This window comes from Salvia miltiorrhiza, chromosome 1 (genome assembly GCF_028751815.1).
Source record: "Salvia miltiorrhiza cultivar Shanhuang (shh) chromosome 1, IMPLAD_Smil_shh, whole genome shotgun sequence".
Classification (NCBI taxonomy): Eukaryota; Viridiplantae; Streptophyta; class Magnoliopsida; order Lamiales; family Lamiaceae; genus Salvia; species Salvia miltiorrhiza.
The window spans coordinates 24,420,023-24,435,835 of record NC_080387.1 but is presented as its reverse complement, the minus strand read 5'-3'; the positions used below and the strand labels follow the sequence as shown (position 1 = coordinate 24,435,835).

At 39.6% G+C, this 15,813-nt stretch overlaps 1 protein-coding gene across 1 annotated transcript; it reads right to left on the bottom strand.

Moving 5' to 3' along the window:
* Positions 1-438: 438 nt before the first annotated feature.
* LOC131007124 (dynamin-related protein 5A-like) lies at positions 439-5,648 on the bottom strand. The gene is made up of 8 exons (XM_057934286.1): positions 5,188-5,648; positions 4,625-4,816; positions 4,336-4,542; positions 3,703-4,131; positions 3,363-3,590; positions 3,092-3,287; positions 883-1,558; positions 439-793 (listed from the first exon to the last, which is right to left on the bottom strand). Exons 1-8 carry the CDS (start codon positions 5,536-5,538, stop codon positions 607-609), a joined length of 2,466 nt encoding a protein of 821 aa, XP_057790269.1. The 5' UTR covers positions 5,539-5,648; the 3' UTR covers positions 439-606.
* Between the last annotated feature and the right edge of the window lie 10,165 nt (positions 5,649-15,813).

Sequence of the window (15,813 nt, the reverse complement as noted above, 5' to 3'; positions counted from 1 at the left end):
TGGATAAATCAAAAGATTGGTGCCGGCGATTCGAAGCTTGCTTGCCAAGCGCGCGGCAAGCTTTCTTGAAATTCATTCGACCAGGAAACGGACCGCTGCCACACAGTCATGGTTTCCAGACCATTAATCCCTTGTCTCAAATTTAACTCAACTCTTAATATGTTTGTAAGCCCCAACCAATGCTTCATATGATGGAGTATTTCTTTTAAGCTTTTCAATATGTTTCGTTATGTCACAATTTGCTTATTGCAGCATGTCGTGCTGCAATAAACTTTAGGCTCCTAAATGCGTGCTTGTATTTTATCAACATTGCATTGCAAGGATATTGCAGATTTGATTCTACCATTAGTACGTGCATAGCAATGATGGCTGATGGGTCTCAATTTATCCATTCTATACAATGCTTGACTCTGAAAACGATTTTGGAAATCAATCGCAGAAGAATAAAATTAAGTATATTCATAAAAAGCATTGATACAAAACTAATTCGAGTTCCACATTCTAAATAGAAAGGTCGACCTCCTAGAGCCTCTGATCATTTCACCAGCTGTGAAATCAAATCAGACAGAGATTTCTATGTAGAGAAAGAAGTTTGAGATGTTTCTATCAAAGTGATCTGGCAACGTTCTTGAACTCGTTCAAGCAGGAATGCAGTATTTTCTGGCGCTTTTGGAGAGACTGCTTTTCATTCTCAAGCGTATCAATTACCTCAGGAGCAATGAACATGTCCATGAATTTTGCATCAGTAACAGCAAACAAATCCAATCCCAGTGCAACCATAAGCCTCTCCCGGCTGCATTACACCAAACAACGTATGTAAAACAAAGCATAACACTAGCCAATTATATATAGAAAAAGAGGTGGGTTTAGTAGGCATGGTACCAAGGTGTGAGGAATCCTGAGTTTAAACTTGATGCAACACCCCTCTCGACTAGAACTTCACGAATTCCAGCAAAATGTTGAGCAGCACATGAACATATCTCTGTGTAGGCTGACCCTGAACCCACCCCACCAGAAAACATAAGGCCACCATTTTGGGTTCTGAAGTTATCCAAATTCCTGTTATTGCCTGCAATTCTAGCATGTCGTTTCCTTGCTCCAACTTCAACACAATGACCGAGTTCTTTCTTCACCACGTAGTTTACATCACATGGTTGATCAGGTGATGGAGTCTCAGGCACAGTCATGTGACATTCTCTTAGAACCTCTCTTGATTCAATCACTTTTCCTGGAGTCGTCTCATCTTTTCCTGGGGGGATATTTTCTTGCTCCTCAGGGATTTCCCGACGAGCTATATGCCCACCATCTGACAGATCAAGAGCAAATGAGCCAGTTCGGATTTTATTTACACGGTAAATTGAGTTTATACCGGCACTGAAACTCCCAGGGATGTCACTCTCATAGCAAACCAGAGAGTATGGACTTGTGACTGAATCAAGATGGTGTCGAACTACTTGTTTGCATTGCTTGGCAAGATCCTTTATAAAGCTGTAGTAAGAGTGTCTCAAAGCAGCAAGGAAACCAACAAACCCTTCCATGTCTCCAGCTTGCTGACCGTCTTAACAGAATTAAGGCAAATGAAAAGAATAAGTCATGTAATCAGCTAAAACTAGATCTTTCCTCTTGATTCCTAAGTGGACAAAGGGAGTAAGGGACAAAATGCATTAAAGGATAGGTGTAGTGAGGGAGGGAAAAAGATCAACAAAAAACATGCAACTCTTTTGAAAAAGTAAAGCAATTTTAGTAGTCCAAACTTTAAAACAAAGGCCTAGGGAATTCCCACAAGCTTGACTGCAGGTACATAACTATTATGTTGGGGACTGGGTTTTAAAAAGCCCGAGGCGCACGAGGCGCAAACATGCCTCGGAGCCTAGGCGCAGGGCTTTAAGCGCAGGCGCGGGCTTTTCGTAGGTGAGGCGCAGTAAAGCCTAAAAAATTCTAATATATTTACCTACATTATATTTTATACCAAAAACACAACTTAAAACCACAAATAGTACTTAAACACACATATACTTAATCCAAAACACACAAATACTTAATCCAAAACACACAAATACTTAAGTTTTAAAATATGCAAGTCTAAAAGTACGATCAAATATCAAACAAGTAATCAAAAATCATCATCCTCAAGTCCATCATCCTCAAATGCGTCATCCCCATCATCTTTGTCTTCACCAATGTCCTCTTCCATCTCATTCACTTCCCTCTCCTCATCTTCATCCTCATCTAAAAGCCTTCTCGAACTCGAAGCAACTACACTCTTTCCTTTATCAACTCTAGATGCCCGTCTAGTGCTATAAATAGGATCATTAGCTCCCGAAGCCTTACTAACGACATTCCATGTCAAATCACCATCCTCAAACACAAGATCATCTTCATTAGAAGATTCCCCATCCATATGTCCAACCAACCATTCATTGCTATCATCAATCTCTTCTAATAGAATAGGATCTATTGTGTCTTTCCTCTTGTATCGCCTTTCCAAAGTGCGATTATACTTCACATAAACCAATTTATTGAGCCGATCTTCAAAAACTGAAGCCTTACGTGCTGGAGGCTGGCGGCGCCGGCGGCGGACGGCTGGGGCTGGCGGCGGCGGCGGTGGACGGCTGGCGGCGGCGGGGGCTGGCTGGCGACGCCGGTATGTGAGCAAAGGGGGGAAGACGCAAGGAGAGAGAAGAGAGGAGAAATGAGGCGCGGCTGGTGTGTTATTTTTTTAGTTTTAAACAAAATTGTACCCTAACCCTAATTCTACATAAGGCGGCGCCTTAGTGAGCCTGCGCCTAGGCGCGCCTTTCGCGCCTTATTGCGCCTTGGCTGCGCCTCTAGTAGGTTCCCGCGCCTTGCCTAAAAAGGCCCCCCCACCCTGCGCCTCGCTTAAGGCGCGCGCCTAGGCGCGCCTAGGCGCGCTTTTTAAAACCCAGGTTGGGGACCACCATATCCTTGATCATACTATATTATAGTACCAATCAACAATTGCGTATTGCAAGGTGATAAACACGAACCTATTGAACTACAAACGCGACCATAGAATAGACTTGTCTATAAGAAGCTATGAACTGATAAAATTTTATGGTTCTAAACTTACATCCTGTGTGATGATGGCGATTTCTCTCAATGGCAATATCAAAAAGACTGCATAAGACAAAAGCAAGGCGGTCACATGCTGTGTCCAGAAGAGGAGCAAGCCATGACTTAGCTGCAGTACGAGCAATCTCTGCAGCAGCCTCTGAAACTCCTCTACTCCCACTCCGGCCAGCATGTGCAAGTAAGATATTTGCCACCTGCCAAAAACCAGGCAAGGAATTCTTAAAATAAATACTTTACTTCAAAATCTATTTCACCTTGGTGATATGCACCTTCTCTCTTGACACTACTGGGCATTCCATGGAATAGGTGGCCATGCGAAACTCATGAACTACTCTTTCAAATGCAGCACCACCATAAAGACGAAGAGTTGAATTGGGAGGCTTTGTATCTGTGCTAACACCAGGCCAACCACCTATACCACTCTCCAGTTTTTCTTCTTCTGTTGTTTTCCCCCATTGCTCTGGTGCTGGATCAGCAGCTCCATCAAGAAGTGATTCCTTCAAGAATTAAAGTAAACACAATTACAAACTTTACAAACAAACCAACATCAGAGCAATGAGGCTCAAATTACAAAATTGAAATAATTTTATATCAAGTTAAAATATACACCAGATGATTGCTCAGAGATGCAGCATGCAACATAGCAGATCTGCGAAGGTGTGCAACATCAGAAGTTGCCTGTATTTTGACCTCCATTCTGGTCAATTCAGCGGTTACCTCACTACAACGTTGTTCTAGCAAGGCCAATGTAGTAGGGGTAGCCTCTTTATACCTCTTCTGTAGTTCAGATTCTAAATAATCTCTGAGACAACCGAAACCTATGTAGGATCCATACTTGTCTTCATCAAATCCACCTTTGACTGCATCACGTAAATGGTGTATCACTTCTGCATCTACCTGAGATATTTTCCTACGAAACTCATCATTCGAAACTGTAGTTCTATCCTTTGGAAGAGCAACAAAAAAGGGCCGAGTGTTCTCCCCAAGGTATCCGCTCGCACTTAAATAGCGATCCACTTCCCAACGGTCACTGAACTCCTGAAAATTTAAAGTTTTAACTCATTCAACAATGTCTAACATCATTATCAAGTTTTCCATAGAAGTTGCTAACTAGGAATTAAAGTCAGAACAAAACTTGACTAACTCAAGACGTAGAAACGCACTCCAATACCTCAATCCCAGTTGGAAACTATTTATTCCTTTTTCTTCTCTAAAACTAATCCTAAAAAATAATTATCATACCTTGAGTCGGTTATCAAATTTGGAAACAACAACGATTGTGCGTTTGAAGGTCGGATCTAATTCACGTATGGCATCCAACCACAAAGATGAACACCATTCAACACTACTTTGTTGAAGAAATAGAAGAATGCGATGAGGTGGACTAGCCAAGGACTTGACCATCGACAAAATTTCATCTGGTGTACACTCTGGTTCACCCTTCTTTGCCTGTCAATGAGAAATCATGAAATAAGTTGGAAAGAGAAACAAAATAAAACTCTTCATATAAATATTCAAGTTTCCTTCATACCTTGAGAACAAAACCTGGAGTATCTATAATGGTAAGATTAGGACAATGTGCGTATTCCACTCTCATAACAATGGACTTAGGTGAAACTGCAGTTTTGGTCTCCCTCAAAAGTGCCTCCGTACGAGATTTTATGGTATCTGCAATCGCTGTAGATGATACCATTGCATTCCCGTATTCTTCAGAATCCTCATCCTGCTTCACTAACCAAATTACTACCCACTCAAACCAACCAAGGGTTTACTTTTTCATACAGTATTTTCTAGTACGCAGTTAACTCAAATCTGATTTAAAGCCATAAACATTCATCCGTATGATGCAAACTCAAATTCAAGGATTACTAATTTACTGTTCAACCTAATGTTTAGAATTATCAACTCTTGAATCCAAAATCGGGTTCGGGTCAACGTATTGAAGCATCATAATTTCAACCCGAAAGAAAATCATTCATTCGATTCGAAATGACTCTTCGCCATACTCAATCAAATTATAAGAACTCTATGTACAGAAACTTCACTAATATAATAAAACTGCGAAAAAAAAAGAGAGGAGGAAACGTGGAGGACCTGGAATCGGCAGCGGGGCTCAAGCGCATTGGAATCGTGAATCATCTGTAAAATGAGAGGGCGTCGAGTGCCCATTTCGACTTCACGCACATTGAAGCGGAATCCTAGCAGCGCTTCAAGCAGCGAGCTCTTGCCGTCGGACTGGCCGCCCAGCGCCACGATTTCGGGGATCGGGAGCTTCTCTCCGAAGGCGACGGCGGCTGCCTGAAGCCGGTTGTAGGCCTCGAATCTCCGTTTGTTCGAAGTGTCCATAGGCTGATGCTGTGGCTTGTGTTTTCCAAAAGCCGACTTCCCACCTGACGGGGTCTCGGAGGGTGCGGTGAGGAAATCGGCGGTGCCGTTGGTGGCCATTGGAGCAAAATTTGAAAATTGAAAGTGGTAGGAGCCGAAGCAGAATGGAAACGGATCTTTCAAAATTTTGAATTTTACCGTTGAAATGTTTAGATGGAGCGACTAGTCACATAATTATTTGCTTGTAACTTTAATCATTTATTTGTAATTAATTACTCCCTCCGTCCCATGAAGTATGACACGGTTCTTTTCGACACGAGAATTAAGAAATTGATATTTTGTGTGCTAAGTGTGGTAGGTGAAAAAGTAATTTTTTTGTCATTTTTAGAAACATGTCAAGTTTCGTGGGACAAACCAAAAAAGAAACTGTGTCATGCTTCGTGGGACAGAGAGAGTATTTGCTTGTAAGTTTAATCATTTAATTTGTAATTAATTAAAAATAATACTATCTTTGATGCATTATAAAAATAATCATTTAATTTGTAAGTTTTAAGTAATTAGGTTATCCATATTTCTTTTAAGATTAAGGACTAGTCATGGACTTATTAATTGATTAATTGGGCTTAATTACTTTTTATTATGAATTAATATAAAATGAGTTATCAATTAATAAGCGGGTTAGAACACCATAAAATGGATGGCTTAATTAATGTTATTAATCTGATCTCGTAAGATGGGTGTTAAATTTATTAATTTAATCCTATAACCTAGATTGTTAATAGAATTCGTGATATTATTATTTTAGAAAATAATAATAACTTGAATAAGAGGTATCCATAATTTAATTACGTATTCTCATGTAGTAGCCCGCTATTTTATTTTATGATTAAGATTAGTAAATGCGATATTTAAATTATTGCATCCTCAGTTATTTTTAATCCAGTGATTAATTTCCTGTTAAGTTAGCCTAGATATTTGATTTTAATGCAATTGCATGTTATGATCGCAATCGAATTATTGAGCCAGTCAATAATTTATAATTTTAGATTTATAACTGACTTAGTAAAGTCAAGTTATTTTTTTTTACTTGCAATAGAAATATCATTTCTATGTATTTACCTTTATCACTCGAGTCGTGGATTTATTTCAGCTTGTGAAGTGAATTAAATCTACAGATTTAATTTAGATTTATTCTACAAGTCACGATGTTAATGGATGAGAAGTCAACAATCAAAATATGAGAATTTTTAGAGTATTTTGTATTTTTAGCAAGACCCGAGATTAATAACATATATAGATTTACCAACAGAGAATGATTTATTTTATTCATCACATCACAACTTTACAACTTATTATTCACTACATCCCTATTTCCTACCTACTACATCAAGAAAACAAACCAAACTTCCTACCTACTACATCAAGAAAAGAAAAGGGAAGGCATGCGTGTGGGAACAAAATCAGCCATTTTAGTAGACTACTCAAGTATAGCCATTAATGCACTCCTTCAAATAAACATATCAGCCAACAACACTCTTCATTCATTCCCTTAGACACCAGATTTTAGACACCAGATTTGAGAGAGAGTAAGATGATTTCTGCTGCCAAACCTTGAGAGGTAAGTCTTGATTCGAATTTCCTCCATTCCTCTTTAGTACCTCCTGAAATTGTCAAGAAACAATATTTGCTGTTTCAGCTTTCATCTCATTGAATCCAATCAACAACATCAGCTACCAACACAAAACAATTGCAAGGTATCTATACTAAGCTCCTTTATTTCGAATCCAGTTTGCATATCATCCAACAAGTATGTTATTTTCTAAAGAATTCAGAATAAGCATAAATAACATAATCATTTTTCCCATATAGAAACAACAGACTTCACTAACACAAGATTATAGAAAAACAAGAGCTCACTAGACTCATGAACAATAGCTTTAGAAATCTCTTTCCCTTCCACGAGAATCATGAAATCCCTAAGGTGTGAAGATGATTCATATTGCATAATAACCATAGCATGTTACAGATATAGAATAGCTCAATCAGTTTTTATTCACAAGACAAAGGCGTAAATGGCAGCATCAGACTAGAATTTTATGCGAGATAATTACGTTTTAACATATTAGTTTCTAAACCAAGTACTCAAGATAGCAATAACACTTATGAGATTCATAGTATTAGATACCACAAGAATTCCTTTTACACAACAGTTGGGGATCGAACTTAGCTTTTGGGGGAAAGGGTTTGTACCTGTTCCATTAAACAAGGAGGATGGCGACTGCCCGCTTGGCGGTGGCAGCCTCTGGCTTGCTACCTGCCGGACGAACACAGGGAGGAGAGCACGGCGACCTCGCCGATTTTAGAACCCGGCGGCGGCGGCAAAGGTGCTAGCGAGACAGAGCGGTAGCATTCGAGGCCAGGGTCGAGGGCGTGACAACACAGCGGAGGAGCTGTACGCCGCGGTGATTTGCGGACGAGTTCCGACACGCAGCGGCGGTTGTTCGCCGATTCTTCAGTGGCGGCGGCGGCTGATTTCTGAGGAAGAAGAGCTAGGGCATATAATTTAGAAGAAAAGGGTAGTCTGGATTGAGGAATTTAGAGGAAGAGATTGTGAGGGGGAGAGTGAGTCGGAGGGGAGGCCCCATCGGAATTTCAGAGCGGCGGCGGTTCGGCGTGGAGGCGGCAACGGCTGGCTGGAGTACACGGCCGATCTTGGTTCTCAGCTTGAAACCTTGAAGAAAAGGAGTTCAGCGTGAATTAATTTGGTGTTTGGGCAAGCTGGAGTTTGGGCTGAATGTATGTTATGATGGGCCGCAATTAGGAGTTAAGCTGGGCCGGATTGAGGCTGAGCTTTTGGGCCTTTATTTTAAGTAGTATAAGCTGCCCTTATTTTCCTTCTTATGGGCTGTATTTAATTAGTTTGGGATGGAGTTTTTTTTTTCATTATTTTATTTAAGCCCGATCAAGGACTTGATTTATTAATCGATTAATTAGACTCAACCGTTTCTAACTATGATTTTTAATTTCGAATGAGGTTATGAGATTAGTAAGCGGGTTAGCAAACCCTAAGATGAGTGGATTAATTAAGATTAATAATCTGATATCATAAGACGAGCTTTGATCCAATATTTGGATTAGTAATTAAAGGAATATGAACCATGCATATTTATTTTACGCATTCTCATTTATTTGAGAATTTTCATCGAGCTAAGGTTTGACCTTATGTTCTCGCATTCAAGGTTAAGCGCAAGAGTAAGAGCTAGTCAATGAGCTACTGAACTGTAGCAAAGCTTCACTATCAGGTGGGCATTACTTTCATATATATCAAATGAGTTTAAATGTTACGTTCAAGCAAGTTATTTCATGATAAAATCTTTGAGTTAAAGTTATTTCAAGTATTGTCTTGCCATAAAATGTTTAAATTTTAGTATGATATCTATCTGCTTTGGCTTTGCCAATGATGCAATCGAATTCGGGTCCTGAGCAGTTGATAGCTATCCTGCCAGGACTAGTGTACACCAGTGACCGTGAGTCATCTAGCGGGTTGGCCGGTCAAGTGTCCGTGAGAGGTGGCCACCTCTCCGGCACAAAGTTCCAGATATGATAGATTACAAGAGAACTTAGTCTGCAGACGAACTTTAAGAATCACAAATGAATTTAGTAAGCTTGGACCTTTTAGCTAAAACTCCCTTGCTGTACTGTTTATGATGGCATGACAATTTATAGTTTTTACGCAATGATGTGTATATTTAGGCATACGTGCCCACTGAGTACTTTTGTACTCAGCCCTGCATATATTTCTAAATGTGCAGGTTGAGCAATGGCTGATGAAGATGAAGTGATGAGCGGAGCTTTTGTCATGAGTTTAAAATGGACTCTTGGATACATGTCTTCATACATGTAATCAGATTATGTTATTCCGCTGCATACTCTCAAGTAATATGTCTTTAAGCTAAGTCGGGTTCATCCGAACTCACGAGTTAATCGAGTCCTTGTGACTAAACAACAGTTATCTTATGATTGTCCCTCCTTAACAATGATTTGATTTCGAGCCTTCATTATTTATTCACCCCCTTTCTATCCCCGCTTCTAATCTCCCTCCCTTAGTCACGGTTTCCCCGATTTAATTATCCTTAATTAGGTTCGGTCGTGACAGAATGGTATCAGAGCAGATCGTTTGCTCTGAATCCAAGAGTTACCCAATTAGCACTAGATTAGATATTAGTATAAAAGTGTCAGTCGACAAAAGCTCAGCACTTCATCACATCGTCATGCTCAGCAAGAAAGAAGGTGGTAATGATTTTAAAACATTGAGAAGTTCACGTTTTATATGAATGTACTGATGCTTACATTCAAGTTTTATGCTTTATTGATTGATTAGATATCTCAATGAACTTAGATGCGTTAAGAATGCATGATCACTGTTACAAGAAGAACAATACAAACTAGAAACTCAATTATCTTTCACTATAGCAATGGTGAAGAGCTAAGAAAGAGGAAGAGAATCCAATGAAAGCAGTGCAAGCGGAGTGCCACGCACGAATCACTGAAGCAGGCATAGTTCTTCATTCAGGTTGTTCACACGAGACGGAGCACCTAATCGACTATTGCCTTATTCAATGATAGTTTAAGTATGATATTGCTTATAGCGATGAGTATGACTTATGTAACCAGTTAGCTAATCCCTAATAAGTTGAGACTCACTTCTAGCCTCGATTATCACTAGCTATGACTTGAGGATAACTTTCATGATTCATCAATGAACTTCATAATTAGACTTACCAGGGGTCAAAATGCTTTGTATATGATGTTAATAATTCGATTAAAGCTATCAGCTTATAATTTCAGGTATTCGGAACCATTCTGCTTACAGTACCTATCATATTAGATGAGGACATGACTGAGAATCCCTATTGATTACGATCACCTACTACGAATTGGAAAGACGAGATGTGATATGGGTACTGACAATTACCAACCATTATGATTGATCATAAAAGTTTACGCAAGTGGGTAAGACGAGGGAAGTTCTCGAAGATGGTTCAGAGTTTAATAATAGCTAGAAGCGCCGACAGTGGATCGATGCTAAAGTCAATATATTGAGATTCTAATGAGACCCTGAGGGTATACTTAAGTTAAGTATACATACCTTAGCTGATCAGGGACATTTCCCCGGCTAGAACGTCTCGAGTGGAACATCCAGTCTAGTAATCAGAATGAAAGCAATTACTAAAGTCGTTCCATGATTTAGTATTGTGTGTGGTGACACATACCTCGCAAAGATGCTCAGAGATGCAAAATCCATTTCCTGTAAAGGCGTGAGAGAGTGCTTCGAATTACATAAATGCATTACAAGCATTATGAGAATGAACGCTAGATACAAGAAGTACGACATTAAGATCGTTCAAAGGATGAATATTGAATAAGGTCGAATGTGTGAATGGTCTTGTTTCGTGTAAAGAAGATTTTAAGAAAAAGTGTTGATTTTTAGGAGGAAGACCCCAAGCTTGGGAAGCTTCAGCGTATTCTCAAGGATAAATTTTAGATGTGAAGAAAAAAAAAGTAGAGATCTCAGACCAGAAGTACCTTTTGCAGCCCAATAAACAAAGAGTTACCAAGTTCGGAAAAGTAATTCCGTGTGACTGAGAAATAATTGTGTTGGACCTGGCCAGTCCACATGACCAAAATCTCAGTAGTCGTCATATATGGGTCTCTAAACCTATATATTTAAACTTTCATCTGAAAAGCCAAACGGGTTCAGATTATTAGGTCATTTCATTTCGACCTTTTAGTCAATTCATTTCTACCCTAATGTCATTCCTTTTCAATTGTTTGACAAAATTGTTGAAACACTTTGCCTAATTGTCTTTTGTGATTTCAATCATTGTGGTTTATTAGTTGTTAGTAGATTTCCGGTGACCTAAAGACAAACAAGTATTCACCAGATTAAATCCATCTGACACGTATGCCTCGACCGAAGGGTCAAGCACGTGATCCAACTAGACCATCTCTTATGGATTTAGTAGAACGTTATTTGTGTTTTTCAGAAACGTTGATTGTTCTGATGCTTTTTATGCCCTTATGCTGGCTTAGTTGTTTGACTAGTACTAGTACTGAAACGCTGGTCCACATGGCGTAATGTGACTAAGTTCTTTTGTGATAACTGCTAGACAACCAGTCCACCACGTGTAGTATTTGGATAGATGAGCAAATCTATATCCAAATGTTAATGAAATAGTCTTTATTGATGTAAATTTCCTATGTCTATTTAGCAACCTATTTGGTCTTTTGCGGCAAGTCACTTCTGCCACGTGTTACTTATATGCTTGCATGAGAAAGAGTCCGAACAAGATTTGAGAATCAAGAAACAATTTACAGAAGTGATGATATGCATCTGTATGTTTTACAATGCGTTAATGACTATATGTCAACTCATCAGTATGCCACCAAATGAGGGTGTCCGAGAGGAGGAAAAAAAAAAAAAAATCCCCGAGATAATGGAAAAGGCCCAGTACCGGGGCCAGAACAAGCCCCACTAACCATACAACAAAATGTAGAATAGAATAACTATTTCTACGAGAAAACCCACTTGTCTTCGATAAGATAGGAGATCCAACGAAGGCTGAGAAGCTAGTGAGCGCATCTTCAATTTCTTTCGCAGGAACGTCTCGCGTATCCTTTCAGCTGACTTATGGTGGGAAGCAAGGAGGAAGACAATGACACCTAAGCAGTTAGGGAATTTAACGTGGGAATAGTTTAAGACTGGAATATATGACAAGTATACACCCAAAAGCTATCGCATAAAGAAAGGAATGGAATTTTACAATCCGAAGCAGGGAAGAACAACAATTACTCCATACGACATGATGTTCTGCGATACGTCAAGATATGCGCTAGAGCAAGTAGACACATATGAAAAGATGTTTAAAAGAATTCTGTGACGGACTGAGGCATGAGATTAGAATGGTTTTGGCAAGCCATGGTGGATCGTCTTACGTAGAGTCGCTTAGCAAAGCGTTAGGCATTGAGGCAGCAATGCTGGGAGAGAGACCAGCAACTGCGCCTACGTCTGCACCTCCACAGACTCGGGCTCAAAACTTTTGAGAAAGAAAAAGATAATGGGATATAGTAACCCTGGCCAAGCTAAGAAAAGGGCCATGGCAGGGGCAGACGTCCCAACAACGTGGCTATGACACATCAAAACAGATGGAGAATAACAAGTATGGGACTCCACCCTGCCCAAAGTGGAACAAGAACCATGGGAAACTCTCCAGGACTGGTAATGAAGGTTGTTGCATAGCAACTGGAATGAACATTATACAAATCGTTACCCGAATAAGCAACAAAGGGCGGGTCTCAGGCTAAACTCGCCTGTTCAGACTCTGCATTTGAGCAATCCAAGCTTTGCCCAACCATACCAAGAGCAGTAACCACACCAGCGATAGTAACAACAACAATAATAGCACATGTGTGCTTGAATTTAGAGCTAAGCATAAAAATTATTCAAGTTGGAGTGAACAACTCGTATGTTATGCCGATGAGAGACTTATACATAATTTTAGGAATGGAATGGATAGTTGAGAACTATGCCACCATCATTTGCAATGAAAGTCAAATTTCTTTTCGACCACGGGGAAGAAACTGACACGTTTTCATGGGATCAGCATGGGTAGGAGAAAGACGATCATCTCCGCCCCTCAAGCAACAAAGATGATAAGAAAATGGTGTCCACCCTACCTTGTGTACTTGCACAGAAAAAAAAAAAAAAAAAAAAAAAAAAAAAAAAAAAACCGAGAAAAGTATAGGAGACGTGACAATCGTACGTGAATTTCCAAATGTTTCCTAGAGATTTCACCGGGGTGCACCCGTTCTTTTGTAAAGAATAAAGATGGCACATTGAGAATGTGTATCCTTTACCGAGGATACACATCAACTTATGGAGAGTTGAACAAGGTGACACTCAAGGACAAGTATCCTCTATCGAGGATAGACGACTTCTTCAAGCAGCTCAGAGGAAAGAGTGTGTCCTCAAAGCTAGATTTAAGGTCTAGGTACCATCAACTATAGATTTGATAAGAAGATGTACCCAAGATGGTCTTCCGAACTAGATATAGACACTATGAGTTCGTAGTGGTGTCATTTGGATTGACCAATGCACCAGCCATGTTTGTGGACCTCATGAATCGAGTGTTCCATCCATACTTAGGCAAGTTGTCTTAGTTTTCGTAGATGATGTCTTGATCTACTCGAGGAACGAGAAGAACCATGAGAAACACCTGAGGATAGTCCTAAAAACATTGAAAACAAAGCATCTTTATGCTAAGTTCTGCAAGTGCGATTTTTGGCTCAACAAAGTCACGTTTTCGGGACATATTATCTCATTAGAAAGGATCAAAGTGCACCCTGAGGAAGTACAAGCTGTACATGAGTGGAGATCTCCTACCAACCCCAATGAGATCAAAAGTTTCTTGGAATTAGCAGGTTGTTATCAGAGATTCATAGAAGGATTTTTCAAAATAGCAAGACCAATGACCCAATTACTCAGGAAGGGAATTAAATTTCCTTGGACAGAAGTATGGGAGGAAAGATTTCAAGAAGCTCAAGGAGAAGTTAACCATAGCTGTTCCAACAGCTGATAAAGAATATGTGATTTATACAGACGTGTCCAAGGAGAGTACTTAGTTGCATGTTAACGCAAGAAGGAAGAGTGACAACATACGCATCACGATAGCATTAACCACATGAATTGAACTAGCCAACTCATAAACTAGAATTAACTGCAGTAAAGACCATAAAAGTTTGAAATACTTTTTCGAGCAAGAAGATCTTAACATGAGACAGTAAAGATGGCTCGAACTAGCGCAGGACCGCGACTGTAGTATTAACTACCACCCAGGCAAAGCTAACAAGGTAGACGACTCCTTGAGTCGTAAGACTCAACTTAAGTTGGGATCTCCCCTTACTTAGGAAGAGGAACCCATGAAAGATTTTAGTAGAATGAATTTAGAAGTGGTTCAACCACTAGAATCTGTAGAAAGGATTATTGCCACGATGGTAATAACACCCAACTTTATAGGAAAGCTGATAATGCAAAAAAAAAAAAAAAAAAAAAGAGAATGAGACCTTGGAGAGAATACATTATCAATAGGAATAGGCAAGCCTGGACGTTACCACTAGACGTCGGATGCTGCGTTAATGATTGAAGAAAGATTGTGTATCCCACACTATGAGAAACTCAAAGATGAGATAATGAGCGAGGCTCATGACACATCATATACTAGCCACCAGGGAAGCACAAAATATACCAAGACTTGAATAGACAAATTCTAGTGGGAAGGTATGAAGAAAGATATAGCTTCACTTGTTGAGAAACTCCTAGCATGCCAACAAGTGAAAAACTTGCACCAAACACTGTATGAAAAGTTACAGCCATTGAAGATTTCAGAGTGCAGGTGGGAGCACATTGCAAGAGAGGTAATAGTGGAGTGACTCACGAAATGCGCTCGTTTTGAACCAATACTGATCGCATACGGATCAGACAAACTAGCCCAATTATATGTCTGAAAAATTATGCGTTGCACGGCGTGCCCGTGTCAATTACTTCAAACAACGATTCGAACACCCAGACTGTAGATGAACTTGCATAAGGAATTAGGCACAAGATTTAATTTCAGTGCTATCTTCCACCCACAAACAGATGGACAGTTTGAGATAACAATTCAGATTCTCGAAGACATGTTAAAAGTAGTAGAACTAGATAGAGGTGGGAGTGAGGAATCAATGTTACCATTGATTGAGTTTGCCTATAACAATAGTTATCAGGCAAACGTCGATATGGCGTCTTATACGGCATTATGTGGAATAAAATGCAAATCACCATTTTATTGAGATGAAATAGGTGAAAGGATAATTTGAGGGCCAAATATGACTGGCGAAATGATTGAGATAGTTTGTCATATTAAGATAAAGAGTAAAATAAGCACAAGATAGACAGAAATCGTATGCTGATACGCGCCGAACTAAGTTAGATTTTAAAGTAGGAGGCAAAGTCTTCCTAAAAGTATTACCCTCCAAGGGAATAACTAGGATTGACGTAAAAGAAAAGATTACACCACAACTTGTGCGACCATATGAGATTTTAGAAAATAGGCCCAATAGCCTATAGATTGGTGTTACCGCCAAGTTATGAGAATGTCCAATGTTTTTCACATATCCCAATACAAGAAGTATGTTTTGGATCCAAATGACGTGATCCACCCAAAACGAAATGGTCCTTAGCTCAAATTTGAGCTATGAAGAAAAGCCAAAAGACATCTTGGATCGTTAAGAGCAACCGCTTAGAAACGAGTTCATCACTTTGGTGAAAATCCATGGAGACACCATGGATAAGAAGAA